This window comes from Pollicipes pollicipes, unplaced genomic scaffold, assembly GCF_011947565.3.
Source record: "Pollicipes pollicipes isolate AB1234 unplaced genomic scaffold, Ppol_2.1 Scaffold_4881;HRSCAF=5763_pilon_pilon_pilon, whole genome shotgun sequence".
Lineage (NCBI taxonomy): Eukaryota > Metazoa > Arthropoda > Thecostraca > Pollicipedomorpha > Pollicipedidae > Pollicipes > Pollicipes pollicipes.
In genome coordinates, this window is record NW_023596576.1 from 49,346,134 (window position 1) to 49,368,910 (window position 22,777).

Genomic DNA, 22,777 nt, shown 5'->3' on the forward strand with positions numbered 1-22,777 from the left:
TGACTCTCTTGGTTTAGTGCACGTTGTATTCCCATTCAGTACTGATTTCGATAAGCCTAATGCTGGCCGTTTCCCGCTCAGTATTTGACGCAACTGTGGGCCATGAAGTGTCGAGGTCTCTAAGTGATTTATAGCTGGTACATGCGCATGCCTCTGGCAGCTGGCTCCAAGTCTTTCTGGTCTGACTGCCGAGATCTGCCATCATTCCTGAAAAAGCATCCCAGAGCGGGCGGACCCCTGGCTGAGGCTCGAGCGCGCGTGACCGGCTGCACACCGCGAACCGCACGTTAGCAATGCCATGGTCAGCGCTCTCTTGGCAGCCAGGTGGTGTTAGTCGGGTGGCGCTGCTGAAGAGACCTTTTGCGCAGAAACATGAAAATCTATGTGGATACGCAGCATGTCTTTTGAGTAGTGACATTAAAATCTATGGAGATACGCAGCACGTCTTTTGAATAGTGGCAGCTCTGCTGCTGAAAGCTGCGCGAAGCTGCGAGTAGTGTGAGCTGGCGCGATATTAGCTGCCCCAGCGAGACAGCACTATGGTGGGTAGTTCCCGAGGGGCGTGACGGCCGGACTGGGCCGCTCCAGTTAAAAGTTTTATCACCATCCGAGTAAAGCCCCCTCCGCCTATGGTTTCGTTTGCAGCAAAAGATGGCCGGCGGCCGAGAAGGAGCTCGGCTCTCCGCGTCTTTGTTAGTAACAAATCCCTCGCAGTGCTCACTCGGTTTCTGATCGTTTGTTTCCTTCAAAATGTAATAACCTGCCAGCCGTCTGTCCGCGAGCTGTCGAGAAAGGTCCGCTTTTGGTCAGCGCTGCCGTGAGATGTCTCACCACGCAGCAATACGGCTGAAAGGAAGCTCGCGAGGAAGCTGGCTCACTCCGTCCGGCCCGCAAATCCTCAGATGCTGATCGCACGGTGACTCGACACTTTTATCCCGGTCGTCGGCAGTCCGGATCGGACCCGGCGGGCAGAGGCGGACGTAGACAGCACGGAGGGGCGGTACAACCGGAACTTCTCCGTCGACCCAGACGGTCTGCGGCATGCACGAGACGTCTGCATTGGGCGCGGGCAGGAGGGACGCGTTTCTGTTAGCTCCCACACGCGCCAATGCCTGCGGGATGGATCCCGTGTCGGAGTTGGTCCCACCCGGCGAATTCCGCGGGCGTGTCGGTCGTCTGTCCGTGAGATGCGCACGCTTTCCGGGTAGGCTGCGTTGACGCCGGGGGAGAGCGGTCGGTCCGGAACGGTGCGCGGGCCGGACGCCGCGCGGCTCGGCGGCTGCTTGGTCGGACCGCTCGCGGCAAGGGCGCGACCGGCGTCGGTTCGGCTCGGCTCGGCTCGGCTCGGCTCGGCTCGGCTCGGCTCGGCTCGGCTCGGCTCGGCTCGGCTCGGCTCGGCTCGGCTCGGCTCGGTTCGGCTCGGCTCGGCTCGGCTCGGCTCGGCTCGACTCGACTCGGCTCGGCTCGACTCGGCTCGGCTCGGCTCGGCTCGGCTCGACTCGGCTAGGCTCGGCTCGGTTCGGCTCGGCTCGGCTCGGCTCGGCTCGGCTCGGCTCGGCTCGGCTCGGCTCGGCTCGCTCGGCCCCGCCTGGCCCGGCGCCGGCCAACTGCCCCGTCCGCAGACGCGCGCGCGGCTGGTGTGCGCGGCTGGCGCCGGTGCCGCTGGTGGCAGCGGTGGCTCGGAGCGGCGCGGCTCGGCCTGAGACACCGCCGGCCGTGCAGCCGGACGGGGGGCAGGTGCCGGCGGGCGCCGCGGCGTCTGTCCGGCGCCGGCGCTGCGGGCCGCGCGTTCGTCGGCCCGCAGACGGGTCAACGGTCGCAGGGCGAGCGAAGCGCGAGGCCGGCCGGCCGGCGCCGCCAGTCATTTGTCGGCACACGCGGCCGGCCGCGCGCTGCTCGGCTCCATCGACTGGCAACGAGTGGCAGCCTGGCACGAACGGCACACTGATTGGGGCTGTTCGCTGTCGACCGGGCGCGGTGTTCCCGGGAGCGTCGTTCGGTCGTGGCTCGCGTTCGGCCGGCGCCCGGTCGGCCGGTATGAGTTATGGGCCGGCGGCACCGCCTGCCAGAGGTCGCGCCTGGTGCGGGCCGACTGCGAGCCGCGCCAGACAGTCGGTCTGGCCGGCGCGGCGGCTCGCACGCGAGCCGGCTAATCGACGCCAGGTGGAGGCTCGATGCGACGGCTTGGCAGCCGTCGGGACCGCCTGGCGCGAGGGCAGGCGACGCCCATCTCGTGCCGCCGTGCCTGCCGGTGGTCGGCAGTGGCAGCGGCCGGACCCGCGGTGGCAACGGCTGGGTCACACCGTGGCATCATGGGAAGTTCGGACCATCGTGTTTTGTTTTCTGCAGAATGCACTTATTTGGCGGTTATCGGTTACCAATGTCTTTTCGTCCATCAAAGATGCGTGCGTTGAAAGGGAAAGGGGCCGGGGGCTGCCCAGCCTCGACAGTCAGGCCAAGCTGGCCACTGGGTTCAGAGTTCAGCATGCCTGGGTTCTGTGTCTTGTGACACCTCACAGTAAAGCGCTGCGCCTAGACCATGCCCCCCGGTGCATGTGCCAGTCGAAAACGTTAGTGAAGATATGCAATAGAACGTGTAGGTCATTTCTGTTTTACGTTTATTTGAGAAGACAAGCAGTCACTTAGGTACCTTTTCATCCGTGGCGATGTGAGGATGTGACCTACTGACGCTTAAATTTGGGCGTGAGCCAAATATAAACAAAACTTATAACGTCTTCAAATGGTCCTCTCAACAACTTCCGTGGTTTTAAGCGAGTGGAATGTTATCAAGCCAACGATTTCCCCCGAAGAGGCATGTTATTTCGTCTGATGCAACATTAGTCACCGTACTGATTCAACCCTTCAGATGCAATATTCAAGGAAGTCCTTCGCAGGAAAACGGTCGACATATAGTCAGAAGTCGCGCGTGGGACCGGTTGCAACCGCGGGGACTTTCGTCTTCGGTCCGCCGGGCGTGTTCTGCCGCACGCCGCCCCGGCCCGCGTCGGCCGACGGACGGGCGCCCGCCGGCCTCCAGGGGCCGCCCGGAAGTTGCGTACGAGCAGTCAGTGCGGCGACCGTATTGATCGGGGAGATTGTCGCAGGCCGCAGCGGGCACCGGCGCCCGCCACGAGAAGCCAGGCCGCGCCACCGATCCCGCGGCCTCCAGCGGCGCGCCCCGGCTCCGGTGGCGTCGCCGCGGTCCCAGATGCCCGCAGCTCAAGTGCACCGGCCACAGGGGCACGCGTCCGAGCGGCGCACGTGACGGGAAATATTTGCGGGTGGATTCTAATGTGAGATCTTGTGCTCGTGCTGCTGGAATGCAACCGTTTACATATGCGTCAGAGGTCAACCGTGGCGCGGGGGCGAGTTGGGTTTACAGACGTGGATGTCAGGTGCCGCGGGATTGGCTTTGGCCAAGGGCGCCGACCCTAAGGTCAAGGGCTTGACCTTGATTCGATCTCATGTTTGTGGATTCTGATCTGAAGCGAGCCTTCCGTGTCCGCCCGTGTGGCTCCATTTGAGTCGTGTTGACGAGCGGGTCGGCGACGGCGGCTCAGGTTCGTCGGGCCTCTGCCGTCGCGTGACCGAGCCGCCGCCGCCGCCGGGCTCGCTCGCCCCGGGGCCTGATTAAAGCGCCGGCTCGACGTCCGCCGCCGGCCGGCCGTAATCACGGCGTCACACGGCTGCCGAGCCGGACGTCTGCCGGCGGCCCCCGGCTGCGCCCCGCCCTGGTCGCCGGCGGCGGCGGGCGGGGCGGCAGTCGGCGGCGCCGTAGCACCCCGCACCGTGACTGCCCTCCCACGCGAACGCCGCACCCGGAACCGTGGCGCGGCCCGGTGCCGGGCAGGGCGAGCGTCACGGGCCGGCCGCCGTTCCCAGAGCCCGCTCCTCATCCCGCTCACGGTAATCGCCGGCGTGCCTGCCTGTGACGTCTCCGGCGCTGCGGGCCGACTCCCCCGCGCGTGTCTGGTGCCGCTGTGAGGCGACGCTGCGGCGGCGCCGGCCCGGTGGCGTCCGTGCCGGCGCGCCCGCCGCCGACCGCGTGCCGACCTGTCGTTACCGCCGCCTTCGCGCGCCGCCTGACCTCGTCCGTCGCCGTTACAGAACCGCGGCGCCGGCCTCGACATGAACGTGCAGGGGGCGTGGTCGCAGGGCGTGACCGGCCGTGGCGTGGTGGTCACAATACTGGACGACGGCCTGGAGAAGGACCATCCCGACCTCATAGACAACTACGTGAGTAGCCGGCGGTCGGTGGCCGCCGCGCGCCGGGCCGAGCTGCGGGGCCGGCTGTCGGCGCCGGGCCGCCGCTGGGGAGGACTGCTGAGGCACCGGCGGGGCTCCGGCAGAGCCGGCCACGCGGGGCGACAGGTGGCGGCGCCGGGAGACTGGCGCCACCTGTCGGCAGAGGCGTGTTGTGATGAACGGCCCAGTAGCGGGCGTCAGACACACAGGAGCGGGGTGGGGGACGGACTTGGCGTTCGACCTCGTTCATCTTCTTCCATCGGCCGTGGATATGCGTTCGCGCTTTTTGTCTCCGTGGTTATCGCATCTGTTTGGGGCTTCTTTCCCGGCTTACCCCAACATTTATCGTGTTTGATAAACGACGTTCGCTTTAAATAAGAGCCGACGACCTCGGCAGCTCGCAGCGCGGTGCCACGCGCCCATTTTCCTTGTTTTCTTTGTATCCGCGCTTCGTGTCGAGAAATTGGAAGTGTCAAGTGTGTAATAACGTTTCTCTGTCATTGGATGGCCTGTCATGGAAAGCAATATCGCGTGACCATAGTAAAGCACGCCTGGAGCTAGCCGCCCAGTCTGGCGCTATATCGATTTAGTGATGCTGAAATGCCTTTCGTCACATTAAGCGCAAAGTTGCGTCTTTGGTGCAATACAGGCTTTGTTCATTTGCTGTCCAGATCAGACCGAAACCAAAACTTTCGGCCATCAAAGCCTGACGAAGACAGACGGCCATCACAAGGCTGTGAGCGTTTGGAGTCTAAGAGAAAAGCCTTGCAAGCACGAAAGCATGCAAGCATAAACCACGTTCTCATCGCCGACATTGCATTTTTGTTACGGTCTCGTCATTTTAAAAAAATGCAAAAAAATTAGTTAATTTGCGGTCGCGTCACTGCCTGCTGCTACGTTGCTGCGTTGCTATGCAAGCTGCACTGTCCCTGGATCATCAGCACTCACCCAGATCATCCGCTAGACCCGATTATCTTATCTCATCGCTCCAGTGCTGTCCAAGAACGATAACATCCTTAAATGCGTTTTGCTTGTCGTGTTTGTTGTAGCTGTCCGTGTATATGTTCATCTGGCGCCCGACTCCAGACACGCCCATGAAAACAATGTTCCGCGTGATAGCGAAGTCGCCAGAATTAATGTTTCACTTAGTTTTCACTGTCAGCTGTTTTGTGTTTGCTAGCCAGATGTTTAACAGCGTTTTGGCCGATGTGGACCGGCGCTCTTCCGCGCTCGGCTGCACGCGAAGGCCGCTGGCACAGTCTGGGCTGGGAAACTGAAAGAACGGCGATGCATTAATAAACGGACGGGGCCAGACAAAGAACCAACAGCAGTCCTGTAACCGAACAAATGGCGGCACGGGAGACAAAACGCCCGGCCATCTGACGACTAAGCGACGGCCGACTTGTAACCAAGCGAACATTGATCGTGTGATTTATGTACGGACTGATGACCGCGTAAAAAAGAATGCGGTCCGCCAGCTCGGTGTGACGAGCGGTGTCGATGTGACGCGTGTGACGTGACGGGCGGCCGCAGACTGCCGCGTGTCCGCACTACGCCGGCTCGGTGAGACGCATGTGACGTGACGGGCGGCCGCAGGCTGCCGCGTGTCCGCACTACGCCGGCTCGGTGTGACGCATGTGACGTGACGGGCGACCGCAGACTGCCGCGTGTCCGCACTACGCCGGCTCGGTGTGACGCATGTGACGTGACGGGCGGCCACAGACTGCCGTGGGTGCCGGTAGTGTAGTGGTTAACGCGCCTGCGTTAACCACTGCGCGTCTGGGAGACCAGAGGAACGGGGTTCGATTCCCCGCGGCGCCCGCCCTTCCTGCCAGGGTGAGAGACAGGCGACGCCATATAGCCTCAGCAGGTGAGTGCGTCGTAAAGCCCCAATGACACACAGACTGCCGCGTGTTCGCACTAGGTCGGCTCGGTGTGACACGTGTGACGTGTCGGGCGGCTGTAGACTGCCGCGTGTCCGCACTAAGCCGGCTCGGTGTGAGGAGGCGGCTGGCGGCCGCGGGCGCGTGTGACACGCCGCCGACCCGGCGGGCGGGGTGGGGCCGCCTGCGGCCGGCTCCGGCGCCGGTCGCGGTTCGTCTCGTGTCGGCCAGCCGAGCCGTGACCGCCGGCGCCAGCTCGGACGGCTGGTTCGCACACAGTGACCGCCGACAAGGCAACTCGCTCCGTGCACGGGGGCGGACAACGCGCTGGAATGCATAGTGCGGCGTGCGAAGGCTGGGTAAATCGGGCTGCGGGAAGTGGGCTGGGCTCTTGCCGGCTGCTCCTCGCCGCTGGTCTGCTGCGAGCGTACCGGCGGTCAGTACTTTTCAGTGCTGTTTTTCCTTGTGCCAAGCAAGGAAACGCTACGCCCGGCATGTCTCGTTGAATTACACGTCTCCTGAGGCTGCGTGCCAGTCCGCCTCGTTGTTCCCTTCTTCACCGCGGGGGGGGGGGGGGCTCTTCATGGCCCATCAACGCCGTGTTTGGGCTCGGCGTCGCGCCCGCGCCGGTGCCTCTCGAGACTGCTCAGACGGCAAGAACGCCCACTCGTCCCACCACGTGTCACTCCGTGCAAACCCCATGTCGCGCAGGCTCTCTCGTGGCACGCGCGTGAGCCCGTGCGTCGGCCGCAGTCGTCGTGCCTCTGTCGGAGGGGACGTGTCTCTGGGCGTGGTGTCGCTGCCACCGCTCGGCCTGTCTCCCTTCCAACCCGGTCTATTTCGGCGCGGCGCACGCTCCCCCGGGGCGCGGGAGAGGCCGCCGGTGTGGTGTCCCTGCGCGCGCGGGGACGCCAGCTGGCGAGGTTTAGTGGCGCTCATCCTTTTTGTGTCGGATCCCTGAGTCGAGTTCATTAGGTATCAAAGGTTTTCGATTCTGGTAGAATCTTCTAGTTTGCTCCTTTTAATTCTTTCAAGGATTTCTGAAATAAGCCGACAACTGTCTGGGAAGTCTCTTTTTTGAATCGCCCTGCAGCAAATCCGGCGGGGAAAAGTCGGAGATTCAGTGCACGTCACAATCCTTTGATCACTGTAGAAGCCAGACCGTGGCAAGTGCAGGTGTTCGCCGTCGACGCCACGGCGTTGTTGCGGCTCTGTCCATGGCATCTCGGATGTACATACATCCACGTACACGGCCGCCCGCTGTTCCCAACTCCGTAGACGGCGCGGCTCGACGCGGCGCGTCCTGACCCGGCCCCAGGTGTCGGCGATCACGCAGGTGGCCGTGCGGACGGCGCCCGGTCGTGACCTGCAGCCCACGCACGCCGCCGCGAGCGTGCCGCCCGTCTGTCCGTCCTGGGCTGGCGGCGCTCGTCACCGCGGCGCCGACCAATGAGCGCCGGCGGCGGCGGAATGAGCGCCGACTGACGTGTGGACAGCGGCCGTGATTCATCCGGACGAGATCTGGGCCGGCTGCGCCCTGTCAGCGGGACGGTTAGCAGTGCTGCGACACCTCGCCTTGTCACGGCGAGATGGCCTCGTGTAAGCATGGCGGGGGTGTGCCACTCTGCTCGCGTCGTAAACGAACCGTAGTGTGACGCTCTCCGGGGACGCTCGGCAGGAAACGCCGGCTGTGTGAGACGTTCAGTCAAACATGTGGGGCATTCCGCTGATAACGGGGAGACTGCGCAGAAGGGCCCTGTGCTGTGGCCGATGTTTATCGGCAGACGATGCTTACCGAAAAACAAGTTTGGTACCGAGACGCCGCGGCAAAAAAAATGGTATACGATTGTAATGATATGATGGTATGATGAATATATGATGAATAATAAAATGGTATACGATGAACTTTCTTATCTAATGGGCTTCACTGATATCGAGCCTCACGGGATGCGCTTACAAACAGGTTCATAACTCTGGCCACGCTGTAATGTAGCCACCGGAGATTTATTTATCACCGGCTGAGGGATTTGTCTTCGGCACATGTGGTGTGTTTTCACTCGCTCATTTCACCACGTCTCGCGCTGAGAGGTCGGCTGTCGCGCCTGCAGCTGAGTCGCGCCTGCCTGCGCCTAAGTCGAGCTGCCTGTACTGACGCCACGCAGCCTGGGAAAAACACCTGTGCGGTCTGAGGCATCTCCGGTGTCGTCATATTTGTTGGGGTAACCGCGCAAGGTTTGCTCTGTGAGTGGCTGGCCGCCCGACGGGCCAGTCAAGGGCTGAAGAGCAGACAGGTCATGACTTGAAGGCGACAGATTGTGGCTGAACGGCGGCTCACTGCGCGGCGCACATCGCGCACGAAATCTGCCGGCCCACGGCGCACTTGGCCTGGAATGCGACGTTTACATGTGAATCGGTATTTATTGATGTAGTGACTTGCTGCGCAAGATGGGCGCCATGTGCGGCGCTGACTTCTGCGCCGAGTTGGCCGCTCAGCAGCCGACAGCGCCCTCTCCACGTGTGTTCGGTGCGCGTGCCGTCGACCGCATGGCATGCTTGGCACTGACCAGCGCCGCCGGCCGGCCCGGACTGACGTGAACCGTGCGTTCGGCAGCCGACCCGCCAAGACTGATGCGGAATGTGTCTTCGGCAGGACCCGATGGCCAGTTACGACGTCAACAGCCGCGACACGGACCCGCAGCCGCGCTACGACCTCAACGACAGCAACCGGCACGGCACGCGCTGCGCCGGCGAGGTGGCCGGCGGCGCCAACAACTCGCTGTGCGCCGTCGGCGTCGCCTTCGAGGCCAACATCGGCGGTACGGCCGCGCGCCATCGCTAGCCACCCGGCCGCCGACCGCCCCGCCGGAATGGGCCTGTCCGGTGGGCCGAGCGCGGGCGGTGGCGCGGCTGGCCGCGCGCGCGCGCCGCTCCGGCCGTGACCCTGGGGGAGGAGTAGCGGGAGGGGGGGGGGGGGCGGCCGCGTGTTCTCCGCTGCGGTCGGCGGGTTGCGGCGGCTGCTCGTCTGCGAGAGGCCGCGCGGCCGGGCCTTGACCGTAGGCCCCGTGCCGCGTCACCGCTGTCGACCGGTCCGCCACCTATGCGCGGAATGCGGCAGCTGAGCCTCGCCCGTCGGCCGCCAGGTGTGCGGATGTTGGACGGCGAGGTGACGGACGCGGTGGAGGCGCGCTCGCTCAGCCTGAACCAGCAGCACATCGACGTGTACAGCGCCAGCTGGGGACCGGACGACGACGGCGAGACGGTCGACGGGCCCGGCGAGCTGGCCAGGCGCGCCTTCAAGGAGGGCATCATCAACGTAAGCACTGACGGCCCGCTCGGTCCCGCTGCTCTGGTCCGAGGAACCGCGGACGGTGGCTCCTCAGAACCACGTATTGGTACACCAGGCAGCACTGGGGGTATTGAAAATCAAGCCTTGATTGTTTTAAACATGCAAGTATTTTCATCCAAGTATCATTAATTAAAGTATTCATGGTTATGCATAGTATGCATTGCTGCAGCTTGTGTGTAAGACATGAGGCACTATCTTAATATCTCTCTATCAGGTCGGATATATTGGTTGTCATCCACGTTCCAGCGCGCCGGATTGATTGGGTGTCTGCGGAAATTGACACAACAGTCTCCGCGCGTCAGTCCTTAGCAATAGCATCCATGTTACGTAAAACGTTAGCCCCGGGTGCTCATTAACCGCCGACCTTCGTCTTCTGAGCTCGCGTACGGTCGGTTTCAGCTCGAAGTGTAACATGGCTGGCTGGTCCGCCCTCGGGCTTTGCTATTAATCAAAGGTGACGGGGCGGAAAACTCTGCGAGCTGCACTCGAAGCCGAGCTACATATTTCTGGCAGCGGTCATGATCACAGTGACGGCAGCTTGTAACCATCGTCATATCCGGCCACCAGCCGGTAGGACTCTGTCCCTTCGTCCCCGGGGGGGGGGGGGGGAGGACTACGGAAGGGCCGCTTTGTCACCCGTCTCGCGAGCGCCGCGTCCCCGTCCGGGGCGCGAGCACAGCCGGAAGTGGCGCGCCGTTTTGAGACGCCAGACTTACCGGCGCCGGCAGGGCCGTGGCGGCAAGGGCTCCATCTTCGTCTGGGCCTCGGGCAACGGCGGCCGCGAGCGCGACAACTGCAACTGCGACGGCTACACCAACAGCCTGTGGACGCTGAGCATCAGCAGCGCCACCGAGAACGGCCACGTGCCCTGGTACTCGGAGGCGTGCAGCTCGACGCTGGCCACCACCTACAGCTCCGGCTCGGGCCTCGAGAAGCAGGCGAGTGGCCGGACAACGCGCCGAGAGTGGGGATGTGCTCGCTGGGCTGAGCGTGGCGACAGGTTGTGCGCTTCCCGCTGTGTGGACGAGTTGAGCCAGCACGAGTGATCGGTGAGCCGGCTGGCAATGACGCTGGTGTATTTAGTCTCTCTAAAATTTTAATGATAAGTTCATCTAGGTGATTCCCGAGGAGTAGTGCGCAGGTCTGTCCTACCCTGCATGTTCTCTTCTTTTCGTCCACGCGCCTAGCGCTCTTGTGCCAACATCTCGCCCCGTTGGTCAGCTTCGTGTCCCGCCCCGCCACCGGCGTCTGGCCTCGCTGACCGCGGTCCGGTCGGCAGATCGTGACCACGGACCTGCACCGCGGCTGCACCACCACCCACACGGGCACCTCGGCCTCGGCGCCGCTGGCGGCCGGCATCTGCGCACTCGCCCTGCAGGTACGGCCGGTCCAGCGCCGCCCGCGGGCTGCGACGGTGGCGCGAGCTCGCGCTCACCGCCGGTAACGGCGCCGGGGTCACGTGGTGTCTGGTGCCAGGCGTGGGCGGGCGTCGAGGTCTAGACCGCCGACTCATGGCCATCTTGTGCGCAAAGTGAAGTACGCTTCTGTGAAATAACCAAATCGACGAGAGCGTGTGTCCCGCTGCAGTGGAGGAGGTGGGGGCGGGAGGGGGGCCAACGTGCGGCGCCTGACAGCGTTCGGCAGCCGAGGCGGACCGCGTCGTGGCCCGGCCGGCGGGACCGGCCGTCGCCCACTCACCGTGTTCCCGTCCCTCTGCCGACAGCGGCGGTGCCCGGCCGGCGGCGGTACGTAGCGGGCTGTGTGCATTCGTGTGTGTGTGTGTGTGTGCGTGTGTGCAGTGACAGCGTGACTTGGGCCTGTCGGAGAACTCCTACTGATCGCGGCTCGTCGGAGGGCTCACTCTGATGGTGGTCTTTGTGAGGGCGGCTCCAGACCTTCATGCTTTCCAAATGGTCTTCCTAACCGGAGCCTGGTCCATGCTCTCCTTGATGAGCCTGGCTCCTTGATGGGGGTTTGTCTCGAGGCTCTCTTTGACCTGAATCTGGGGCCCTCTGTGACCTAGGTTGGCCTAGGGCTCTCTTTAACCTGGGCCCAAGGCCTCTAGCCTAGATCGGACGGTCCTTCCTGGCACCTGGCCGGCCAGGTAGGACCGCTGGGACCCCCCTCCCCTCCCCTCTTGTGGGGTGTGACCTGCCCCGGGCGCAGGAGCGGGTTATCAGCGCTGCGTGGGGGCCGGTGCTTCCCGCCTCCTCAGCTCTGGACTGTCGGGGTCTCTGAAGTCAGCCGTGTCTGTTTGCCGAGGCCTGCCCCGCAGACTGCTCACCCGAGCTGCTATCTCTGGCGCAACCGAGATCCCCCTGTATTTCCCAGCCCCTTCAGTATTTCTCAACTGTTTTTAACTGAGCCGACCTCCCTGGGAACCCTCCGGTCCGGCGGGGACGCGGGGCCGCTCCCACTCCCTCCCCTCTCCGGGGTGTGTGACCTTCGGACCTCGGCGTGGGGCGGCCTGTGCGCTGTCTTCGGGCGCGTCTCCAGCCCGAGCTCGGCTGATCACTCGGCTGGTGCTTGTTCCGGAGATGGTGCCGCTGTCTGCGAGTGAACCGGAATGTCTACGTAAGGATTGTAAAAATTGCGACTGCCTTGCAAAGTTTGGTGCCATCAGAAACGCGCACTTTTTAAGAAAGATGCGTATATCGTTGAAATTGATTCCCGGGTACCGAACCACATCGGACCACTCCGTCCAGCACATTAAGTGAGCACACAGTTCTTCGAACCTCGTGACCAATCCGCAGATCTCGTGGGACCGTTGTGCGGACCATCTTTGACCCGTTGGGCCGTGGGCCCTCCTGCCGCCCACGCGCCTCAGTTATCGCAGTATCGCGCCGCCCGATCGCCGCCGCCGGGCCGCGGGTGGGCCGACGCATCGACCGGGCGCTCCAAGTGGCCTGACGGGCCGCGATTGAATTGACACTCGATCGCTGAGCCGGAAATTGAGCGCGCGTGGGAGCCCTCTATGGCAACCTGTCGGCCGGGCGCCCACGCGGCCGTCAATACTGGGAGCCGGTGCCGGACCGTCAGCCGGCGCCGTCTGTTTGTTCGCAGTTGTTGCGCCGCGCAGCTGCCAGCCCCCGCTTTGTTTGTTGAGCCGGCCGAAGTAATTGGTCCAATTGAGTCGGGCGCTGACGCTGTGACGGCGTGTCGCGGCCGATCGATCGCCTGCCGACACGCGGCCGAGCCGCCCCCCGGCCTGATGCGGCCCATCGGCATCGACCGTCGCCGACCCGCGACCGGCACCGTCACGGCCGGCGCCGGTCGAGGCCGCTGGCGAGCGGCGGCTCGGCGCTGCACCCCGAGGCGCGGCGGCGCACCGCGGCGCGCCCGGCGGCCACGGTCGCCGGCCGACGCCAGCTGACGCCGCTCCGGGCCGCCAGGTGAACGAGCGGCTGACTTGGCGCGACATGCAGCACATCGTGGTGCGCACGGCGCGCCGCGCCAACCTGCAGGCGCCCGACTGGGTCACCAACGGCGTCGGCCGCAACGGTATGCCACAAGACGGGGGCGGGGGGGGGGGGGACGCTGGGGGTGTGGCGGGGGTGGTGTGTGTTGAGGTACGCGGCTGTACAAGCAGGACCAACGGCGCGGCTTGGCCGTGGCAGTAATGGTTCGAAGGATGTTGCATATTGGAGGGCGGGGGGGGGGGGGGGGGGTGATGGAGCGCACTCTACGGATTACCCAGACTTCGGATAATCCTTAGTGTGGTTGCCACCGTGACGGGAATGTCACTGCATTCGACTCCAAAGTACCAAAGTACCAAAGTATCCTGAGACCGGCCCGGGCCCGACAGTGTAACGGCACGGCAAGGACCGTTTGCGCTCGCTCCGGACTGGCCCGCGCTCACCGTGTCCAGCCTGTCGGCTGTCGGCCCCCGCCGCGGGTCGGCCGCCCCGACAGCCGACCACTGACGGGATGGTGCGCGGGCGCCGATCTGCCGCAGTGAGCCATTCGTTCGGCTACGGCCTGATGGACGCCACGGCCATGGTGAACCTGGCGCGCCGCTGGACGCCCGTGCCCGAACAGCACAAGTGTGAGACGCCCTCCAGCCACGTCGACAAGTAGGTGGCTGGCCGCCCGCGCGGCGCCGCCTCTGTCCATCCGTTCTGTGCCTGTGCCACCCTTCACTTAGGGCGGTGCGGACTGGTGCGATGCTGCGGGCCGCTCCGCAGGAAGGTGGTGCCGACCTGGTGCTGTGTGTGTGCCGCCTCACAGTCAGGTGGTGCCGACCTGGTGCTGTGTGTGTGCCGCCTCACAGTCAGGTGGTGCTGACCTGGTGCTGTGTGTGTGCCGCCTCACAGTCAGGTGGTGCCGACCTGGTGCTGTGTGTGTGCCGCAGGCTGGCGCCACCTCACAGTCAGGTAGTGCTGACCTGGTGCTGTGTGTGTGCCGCAGGCTGGTGCCGCCTCACAGTCAGGTGGTGCTGATCTGGTGCTGTGTGTGTGCCGCAGGCTGGCGCCGCCTCACAGTCAGGTGGTGCTGACCTGGTGCTGTGTGGTGCCGCAGGCTGGTGCCCGCCTCACAGTCAGGTGGTGCCGACCCTGGTGCTGTGTGTGTGCCGCCTCACAGTCAGGTGGTGCTGACCTGGTGCTGTGTGTGTGCCGCCTCACAGTCAGGTGGTGCCGACCTGGTGCTGTGTGTGTGCCGCAGGCTGGCGCCCCCTCACAGTCAGGTGGTGCTGACCTGGTGCTGTGTGTGTGCCGCAGGCTGGTGCCGCCTCACAGTCAGGTGGTGCTGATCTGGTGCTGTGTGTGTGCCGCAGGCTGGCGCCGCCTCACAGTCAGGTGGTGCTGACCTGGTGCTGTGTGTGTGCCGCAGGCTGGTGCCGCCTCACAGTATGGTGGTGCTGACCTGGTGCTGTGTGTGTGCCGCAGGCTGGTGCCGCCTCACAGTATGGTGGTGCTGACGCTGACGGTGGCCCAGTGTCCTAGCGTCAAGTACATGGAGCACGTGCAGGCCCGCATCAGCCTGGAGGGCCACGCGGCGCGGTGACATCAAGGTGTTCCTGACCTCGCCGGCCGGCACCACCAGCACACTGCTGGACAAGCGGCCGCACGACTCGTCCCGGGCTGGCTTCAGGGTCAGTAGCAGTGGCCGGCAGGGACCAGGGTCATCACTGGTGCCTGGACTGACGTTGGGGTCAGTCCGGGTCACGAGGCGAGGGCAGGGGTCACCGACCACTGGCGCCTGGCTGATGTCGGGGTCGGTGCAAGCCGGCAACCAGGGGAAAAGTTGAATGTTTCAGAGTCACACGGAATCGATTTCCTGATGAGAAAAGGTCGTACGAGATCAAGATGTTGGAGACAGATGGTGAGGAAAAATATCGTATACCAAAATATTTTACGAGATAAGGATTGTACGAGATAAAGGTCATGGTGGCAAAAGTCTGAACGTGATAGAAGTCGCACGGCCGCTTTGGTCGCCTAGGTTCGACTTCGCAGGAAGGCACAGCATATAACCGGCGCCGGACCAGCAGACTGCGGCATCGCTACTCCCAGCACCAGGCGCCACGCAATTGAACTAGTGCCAGGCCAAAGGCTGGCACGGGCCGGAAATGCGGCCGGAGCCAAGCATCCGCCTTTTTGCTCGACACCTGCGCTCCGGAGATAAGCGCTCGGTGACGGAACCTTGCCAGATGTTGGGGACAGGCTCAGGGCCAGTTGTGCCGCTGCAGAGCCAGGAGACGCCAGACCGTGGACTTGCCAGTGCGGACGGATGTTGTCCACAAATCTGGCCCGAGGGCGGTTCAAGGTTCATAATATATCGCGTACAGGTGCGCAAAATCAGTACCGTAGGTACCCCTCGGGTTTTGGCCATGGGGTCGGAAAGTTAGATAAGGGAGAAGAGAGACGGAGGTCTCGAAACTCAACAACTGAATACGCGACAACATACAGTACTGTCGCTGTTTCTCGGAAGACTTGCAACCACCTTAGTTTGGTTCGGCTTACCGTGGGACCGGTATGCTTCTCATCTCAGATCAGGTCGCTGAACGATGATGGCCTTTCTGAAGGCTTGTAAGGCCATTGCCACGACAAGTGTCGGCTTGTTGATGGGGGCAGATGGTATCGCGGGCCGCCAAAACACCCATAGATTAGTGCCAAGCACAGGCGCAGTCACGGCCTGCAGGCACAAGGGTCATGCCTGATCACTGATGGCGTTATTCGGTTTCAAACGGGGCAAATGCGCTGTGACAAGCCGGTTTGACGTTAGTCCTTTGTTATTGTCTTAGTGAATGTGATTCGGGGCGCCGTGTTACGCCCACTTTTTTAAAAACACTTGTCGCTCTGGAACCTTCCATTGTTTTCGACGTTGTGCACCACACAGGTGGGGAGTGTCGGCGGGAGGCGGATGACCCGACGGGACCTAACATGGCGGCAGTGTCAGCGGATGGCAATGGGCGCTGGGATTGTCACGGTGACTTTTCGCCGCTCCGTTGGCCTGTGCGAGCCGCATGTCACCACGCCGGTATTTCCGCCGCGACAGACACATGTTTGTTGTGGTATCACGCCCGAAGCGAGCTAGTTTAACGCTGCGGTGGGTTTCTAACGCGTCGATGTTTGGGTATGCTACAGCCCAGCGCTGAAGGACCGCACAGCTCCCATTTTGTTGTGCCCGAATGGCACGGTGTGCGGGACAGCTCGATTCGATTCGTGTCGACTCGATGTGGTGCGGCGTCGTGTGCTCACCGGCCGCGGGCGCCCGGCAGGAGTGGCCGTTCATGACGACCCACAACTGGGACGAGTCGCCGCTGGGCACCTGGTCGCTGAAGATCCACAACGACGGCCGCTACTCAGGTGCGTGCCGCGGCGCTGCCGCCTGCTGTGCGGGCCCGCCGCCGGTCGTCGGAGGGGCGAGGCGGCGTCGGCCGCCCCGGCCCCACCGAGCGGCGACACGCAACTGGCTGGCACACGGGTGTGGGCTCGCCCGGCGCCACTGTGGGTCGCCGCCTGAGGCGGTGTGTTCCGTACCGGGCGCACGCGTGGGCATCTCTGCATCGGGCGCGTCCAGTGGCTTGTGTGCCGTTTCGGGGATGGTGGTGGTGCAGTGTCGTCGTTGCTGCACCTGAGTGCCGCCCGCCGGGGCGCCGCTGCTGGCCCCTGGCGGGCGCTTCACGCGTGTGGCCACCGCTCACAGCCGGACCCGTGTCTGCAGCACCCGCCGCCGGCGGCGCCCCTGTCCGCCCGTCGTACGCCCGGCGTCGGTGACGGCCCGTCTATCGCTCTGACCCCGCTCCCGCCAGGCGAACTTGTGTTAGCGCGCTGGACGCTGGTTCTGTACGGCGTGCCTTATAATCCGAACGCGGCGCGCGCCGCCGCGCCGCCGCCACCGCCGCCACCGCCGTTGCTGCTGCCGCCTCGCTCCGGGGTGCACGTGCGCCACTCGGAGTCAGACGGCCGGCAGCCGTACCGGCCGGCGCTCTCGGGCGGCGCCGGCCGCGCCCAGCAGCGGCCCGACCAGCTCTCCCGGCACAGGCAGAGCCAGCAGCCAGGTAGCGGCGCCGGCCGGCACGCGACGCGCTCCCGGGCCACGGGCAGCGCCGTCCCAGCGCCCTCTGCAGGACGAGCGGTCGCCGCGCGTACTGAGTGCTCGCTGCATCGTGTAGTCCAGCGCCGGCCTCGGCTGCGGGACCGTCGTCGTCCTGCCTGAGCCGGATCGTCGCTACCCGCTCCTTCCCCCTGTATTGCCAGCGGTCTTGGTCCCAGCGCACCTCTGTGTTCGGCCCCGCCTGTCTCCAGTGGCCAGTCCCCTGTCGTGGTCCGGTCCAACTTGCACCGTCCCCGACCTGCGTCGCCGCTCCTACTGGATCTGCCTCCCCCCAGTCCTGTTCCCGTGCTTCCTCCGGTCCTGTCTCGTCTCGGTCCTGCCTCGTCCAGGTCCCGTCCCCGCGCTCCCACGGGACCCGTCGGGCCCCGTTCCGTCTCCGCGCCCTGTCCCGGTCCCGTGGGTCATCAGCGCTGCCCTGTACACGGCTTCGTCTTGCCGCATGCGGCCGCTGTGTGTGCCGACCCGACCGGGCGCCTCGGGGGCGCGGCGCTGCATGCCCGGCCGCCCGGCCGCTCCCGGTCGCGCCTAGTGTGCGGCGACCGACTGGTGCGCCGCTGGCATGGCGGCTGAGGCCAAGCCTCAGCTGCGCCGCCGATTTTTGCAGCGACCCGGATGTGCACTTTTGTGTAGATGTGCGAGATACGCGTGCTTTTTTGTAGATGCGGCCGGCTTGCCTGTGACCGTTGTAACATTGTTGGCTGCCGTGGAATGTACTGTTTTGTTGTGCAGTGCTGTTGTCCCGGACGTGGATTATTGCTTTCAGGCGTGGATGTTGTTCATTTGCCGCCCCTCGCTCCGGAGTATGGCGCAAGCATGATTTTTGTGTTGAAGTGTGTGTGCTGCAGTGCCTTATGACAATTGCCGTGAGCTTGTCAGAAACGGACCGGCAGTGTTTGGCACACTGTATCAAGGCTGCATTGCTCCTGTTTCAGTGCCGCTTCGCCAGCGATTCATAGCAGGGTCCAGCGTAGGTTTACTCCGGGCTTTTTTTGGTTATCCGTGTGTCTACATGTGATTAACACCAGGAATGTGTCAGCCCATCACACCTCGAGTCGTGACGTAAAACATGGCAGCGGAAACTTGACGGCGATTACAAAACGTGCTGGAAAGTAGTACATTGTTCTCACTGAAACAAGCACGACCAACCGTGCGGTTGGAATTACAACAAACATGATCAACCGTGTTGGGGCACACCAGCACGACATTGTACAGCTCTCAGCCGTTACAAGTCAACTGTCAGCAAGTCTTAATGGAACACAGCAAGTCTTAATGGAACACAATCTTAATTATTACGAGCAACCCTCGCTCGTCTGTGTCGAATCTTGCCAGTGGAGCGGGAAAAGGCGTGTTAGCCGTTACCCGGCTAAGCTTTGTCTAAACACTTGAGGCAAAACTGACAAGCGATGCTTCGACACGTAAATTTACCAGCATGTGCCCTGCCGAAGAGTTTGGCGTGGTTTAGTTGTCACCTCTCTTTTCTCGTCTGTTAGACCTGGGACCTGGCCATTAAAACGTTAAAAGTTCAAAGGCGTGATGTGGGCGACTTCACCCGTCGCCCGTGGGTGCTGGTGTCATCGCTCGCGCCCGACTGACGCCGTGTCCGTTACAGCGACCGTTTCTGACTGGACGCTGGTGATGTTCGGCACCGAGGTGCAGGCTGGCACGGCGCCGCCGCCGCAGCCGCCGCCGCCGGCGCCCACGCCCAGCTCGGACCGGTCGGCGGCGCCGGCCGCCAGCCAGCCGCCGCCGCTGGCCAGGCTGCCCGGTTGCCTGCGCGCCCATCCGGAGAGCCTGCTCTGTCTAGGTTGGTGCCTGACGCTGGCGGCGCTGCTGCGGCCCCGGTAGCGGGCGCCGCGCGCCGGCCGCCCCGTCCCGCCCCGCCCAGGGACCGAGCGTCGGTCCCATGTGATTTCGTCGGCTGCCGAGAGAGGGCGGCACGGTGGTCCCGCCGCTCCCCCGCGACCTGTTGGTGTCCGTAGATCAGTATTGTGCCAAACGATTGCTCACCGCCGTTCGCTCGCGCACCGGATGCACCGCATTGGCCCACCTCATTCGAATAGTCCTCGCGGACAGGTCGTCCTCAGTTCAAATAGCGCGCGCAGTTTAACGGGCAATAGCGGGCAGTGTACGCGCCGGCGGCGTGGCCAGCGTGGCGTTCAGTGTCGTCGTCGTCGCGTGCGTGTCGTCAGTGGTCGTGTGTTCCTGTGCGCGTGTGTGCGCGCGCGCCGCCGTCGCCGTATCGGCGTGGCCGGCGCAGCGGACCGCAACGGCCCCGGACTGGGCTGGACGCCCGCCCACACCCCAGTTCCTATTGCGTTGTTGGTTTGCCGGCGGATTGCGCGGCGTCCGTTTATTATTGTCGGCGCCGCCGGGGCGCCTCCGGCCGCCGCCGCCGTGCCCCGGCGAGCTGGCCACCACCTCTGCCAGTTCGGGTCGGCGCCGCCTGCGTCCATGGTGATCTCAAAAGACTTCCTAGTTTTATCGTGCAGCCCTCTGATTAGCCGTGTAATCATTACCTCACCGTTTTAGTCGCCGTTCGCTTCGGAAAGTGGCAGCGTCCCGATCATGTGAGAAGAAACGCAGCTGTAGCGGCTTGGCCTTTTGGCCACGTTGTTCGCCCGTCCTCTGTTACGGCCCTCGTGTTGATGTGTGCTGCGTGCAGCCTCGCACTCCGGCAGAACCGGCGCGAGTCCGCACTCGCGGCCGATGCGTGCACTCAACCCTGCGCAGCTCCTCGCCCAGCACGACTCCTGATCCTCCGCAGCTCCTGATCGTCTACAGCTCCTGATCCAAAGCAGCCCTGACCAGCCGTGTGCTGCCATTCACTTGTTGACGTCTGGCGAATAGTGCAGGCACTGCAATATTCGGCTGCTCACAGTACAAGAGGAACGATGAGATATTAAACTTTTAGACGATAGTTTTATATGCAATCTTTAATACTCATTTCCCTTTACCTACGATGCGGATACTGTGAATAAACGATGATGTCGCTGCCATGTGACTCTGGTCTTGGCATGAGCAAGAAGCTTTCTGCCGCAATCCGCCTCCAAGGAAGTAGCAGGCCGAGCTTGTGCCTCTGCACTATCATTAACTGTCCTTTTGTATTTCTCTCTGTCTGTCTGTCTTTCTCCGTGCCTCCTTGCCTTTCTCTATCAACCCCTCTTGCGCTGCGGCGTCCGCGCCGGCAGATCGCAGACCGGATGCTGGATACCGGATAGCGGATAGCGGATAGCGGATACCGGATAGCGGATACTAGGCTCATCAGCTGTGTACTGCACTGAACGATGGGGTCTGACCGCGATTGGTAATCGCGCGAAGCTAGAGTGTGTGCGTCATATCAAGACTTCTCACATACCTAAGCCGTTGCCAGCTTGGGGTGCGGTCGAGCGAACCGCATTGATGGGTTCAGTCTCACATTATGTGGCCCAAGATTTTGACATTCCCCTGGGATGTGTCCGCCAGCCTCCTCACAACCGACGGGTGACCCCATCCCCCTGCACCCCTACCTAACCAGTGCTGTACGGACATACCAGCACCTTACCACACGCCCCAAGGAAGACCGCCTACACGCACAGCAGGTAGCGGGGGTGGGAGGTGCCCTCTCTCTCTCTCTCTCTCTCTCTCTCTCTCTCTCTCTCTCTCTCTCTCTGTCACCCGCTCTCACTGTCTCTCTGCCTCTCTGTCTCTATCGTTCCGCCTCTCCCCCTGCGCGTCGACCCGTTCGTCGGGCGTACCCGCGCCCGCCGGTCGGCGCCGCCCGCGACGCGCGCGCCGCCCGACGCGCCGCCACTAACCTGGCCGGGCCGGGCCGTCCGGCCGTCCCGGGCCGGAGTCGGCCGCCGCAGGTCCCGGGGCTCTGTGCAGGTGACCCAGGGTGAGTGGAGCCGCCGCCGACCGCGCCTTGCTTCCCCGCTGCCCGGCTGTCGGCCTGTCTGTTCCGCCGGGCTGCCTGCCCGCCCGTCTGCATGCCTGCCTGTCTGTCTGCTGCTGTCTGCCTGCCTGTCCGCCTGCCTGCCTGTCTGATTGGGAACGCCCTGCTGGGCCTGCCAGCGCGCCACGAACTCGCCCCGCCCGTCGCGTCGGTGCGGCGCCTGTTCGGACCAGCTGCCGGCTGGCCAGCCAGCGCCGACGTTGCTTCCACCCGCCGCCCCGGTCCGGTGTGGCGCCGCCACCTCGCCGCTCAAACCGTCCGCTGCCGCCGCGGCGCGTCAGCTGGGGACTGAGCGCCGCGCGCGGGGCGAGAGCGGACGGCAGTCGTCGGCTCGGGTCACGCCAAAGCCGCGTCACGGCCCGCCGTGTTACGTTACAAGCCGCGGCGGTTGGGACGTGCAATACACGCGACCGGGCGGGTGGGTTGTTGGCAGTGTGCTCGGCGTAGCTTGTCGCCTCATCACCGCGAGGCCTCGCCGCTCATGCTTCTATTATTACGGAAATTGCATGCGACTGGTGCGCTCAGGACTGGTGCTGGGTAGGAGTTTGGACCTCTGATCATTCCCAAACGCATGGTGCTCCCGTAGTCGGGATCCAGAGACACTTCTCACATCCTCGACGTGCTCCTTCTACAGTGCAAAGCTCCACTTCTTCTCTCCTCTGGACTTCCCGAGGACGGCTGCGCTAGTTGCGCGCTTCTTTGTTGCAGGGCGGGGGCGTGCGCTTGGGGGGATTTAGCTCTGCTGGTCTTCGTGTGATTTTTGCGCCGTTTTCGTGTCGTGTGCCTGAAATACCGCGAGGGTTTTTTCTTGTCTGGGAGGACAGTGGGCGGAAGCGCTGCCGGCTGCGGCGGCACAGATTAGATCACGGCGCACGGCATATCGTCAACCGTTCAGAATGCTGACGCGTGGTCCACCGAACCGGACAGCGCGCTGTGTGTGGCTGCGTGCGCGTCGGGCGCCGTGTCGGCGGTGCCCGCCTGACCGGGCGCCACGTTCCAGAGTGCGAGCGGCGAAAGCTGCTGTCGGATGGCGCGTGCTCGCGTCCTGTCCGGCCAAGACGTACGCCGATCAGGAGGGCCTCGCCTGCCTGCCGTGCCACTACACGTGCGCCGTCTGCAGCGGGCCCAACGACTACCAGTGCTCGGCCTGCCACGGCGACGCCTCGCTCACGGCCGGTCAGCTCGGCACCGCCTGCCTCAATACCGAGCTGTTGGCGCGCGCGCGCGCCGACCGCTGGTACGGCGGCGTGCTGGCCGCCGTGCTGCTGCTGGCCGCCGCGCTGGTGGTGCTCGGCCTGGCGCTGTGGCGGCAGCGGCGCGCCGGCCGCCACGCCGGCTACCGGGCGCTGCCCGTCGGCTACTCGACGGCCGACTTCACGGACGCCGATCCGCCCAACGGCAAGCCGGCGGGCGCACCGCGGCCCGACGTGACGGTGGTGCGCGCGCTGCCCGGCCCGCTGATGGCCGGCCACACGAGCATCGACCTGCCCTCCGACGACGGCGACGGCGACTCGTCCAGCGAAGAGCAGGCTCATCGACCCCAAGTAGACGCTGACCCGGGCCGGTCGGTCGGAAGCCGGCACGGCACGGGCGCCGAGCCGGGCGAGTCGGCGCTGTTGCGTGGGACTTCCCAGGGGACCAGCAATACGCGCTCTGGAGAACTGTGTTGCTTGGAGCGGTGACTGTGCCACGTGTTGCTACAAGAGAGCGGCTGGCGTCGCGGCCGCGGTGTCGGCGGGGCGCCGGAGACGCCCGCCCGCCCCGGCAGATGTCCGCCTGGGTGTGTTGAAGCCCCAGCGGCGGACGACCCCGAGC

The 22,777-nt window shown here is 64.1% G+C and overlaps 1 protein-coding gene across 1 annotated transcript in view; it reads left to right on the plus strand.

Annotated features, from left to right (window-relative positions):
• The window catches only part of LOC119100534 (furin-like protease 1), a 38,518-nt gene extending 21,827 nt beyond the window's left edge, over positions 1 to 16,691 (plus strand). Inside the window, exons 3-13 of the mRNA XM_037223621.1 lie at positions 4,108 to 4,236; positions 8,779 to 8,944; positions 9,269 to 9,441; positions 10,203 to 10,412; positions 10,754 to 10,852; positions 12,867 to 12,975; positions 13,430 to 13,547; positions 13,993 to 14,010; positions 14,361 to 14,469; positions 16,193 to 16,280; positions 16,639 to 16,691. Of these exons, the coding sequence (XP_037079516.1) occupies positions 4,108 to 4,236; positions 8,779 to 8,944; positions 9,269 to 9,441; positions 10,203 to 10,412; positions 10,754 to 10,852; positions 12,867 to 12,975; positions 13,430 to 13,547; positions 13,993 to 14,010; positions 14,361 to 14,469; positions 16,193 to 16,280; positions 16,639 to 16,691 (1,272 nt within the window). The remainder of the gene's footprint in view (positions 1 to 4,107; positions 4,237 to 8,778; positions 8,945 to 9,268; positions 9,442 to 10,202; positions 10,413 to 10,753; positions 10,853 to 12,866; positions 12,976 to 13,429; positions 13,548 to 13,992; positions 14,011 to 14,360; positions 14,470 to 16,192; positions 16,281 to 16,638) is intronic.
• Positions 16,692 to 22,777: the final 6,086 nt, after the last annotated feature.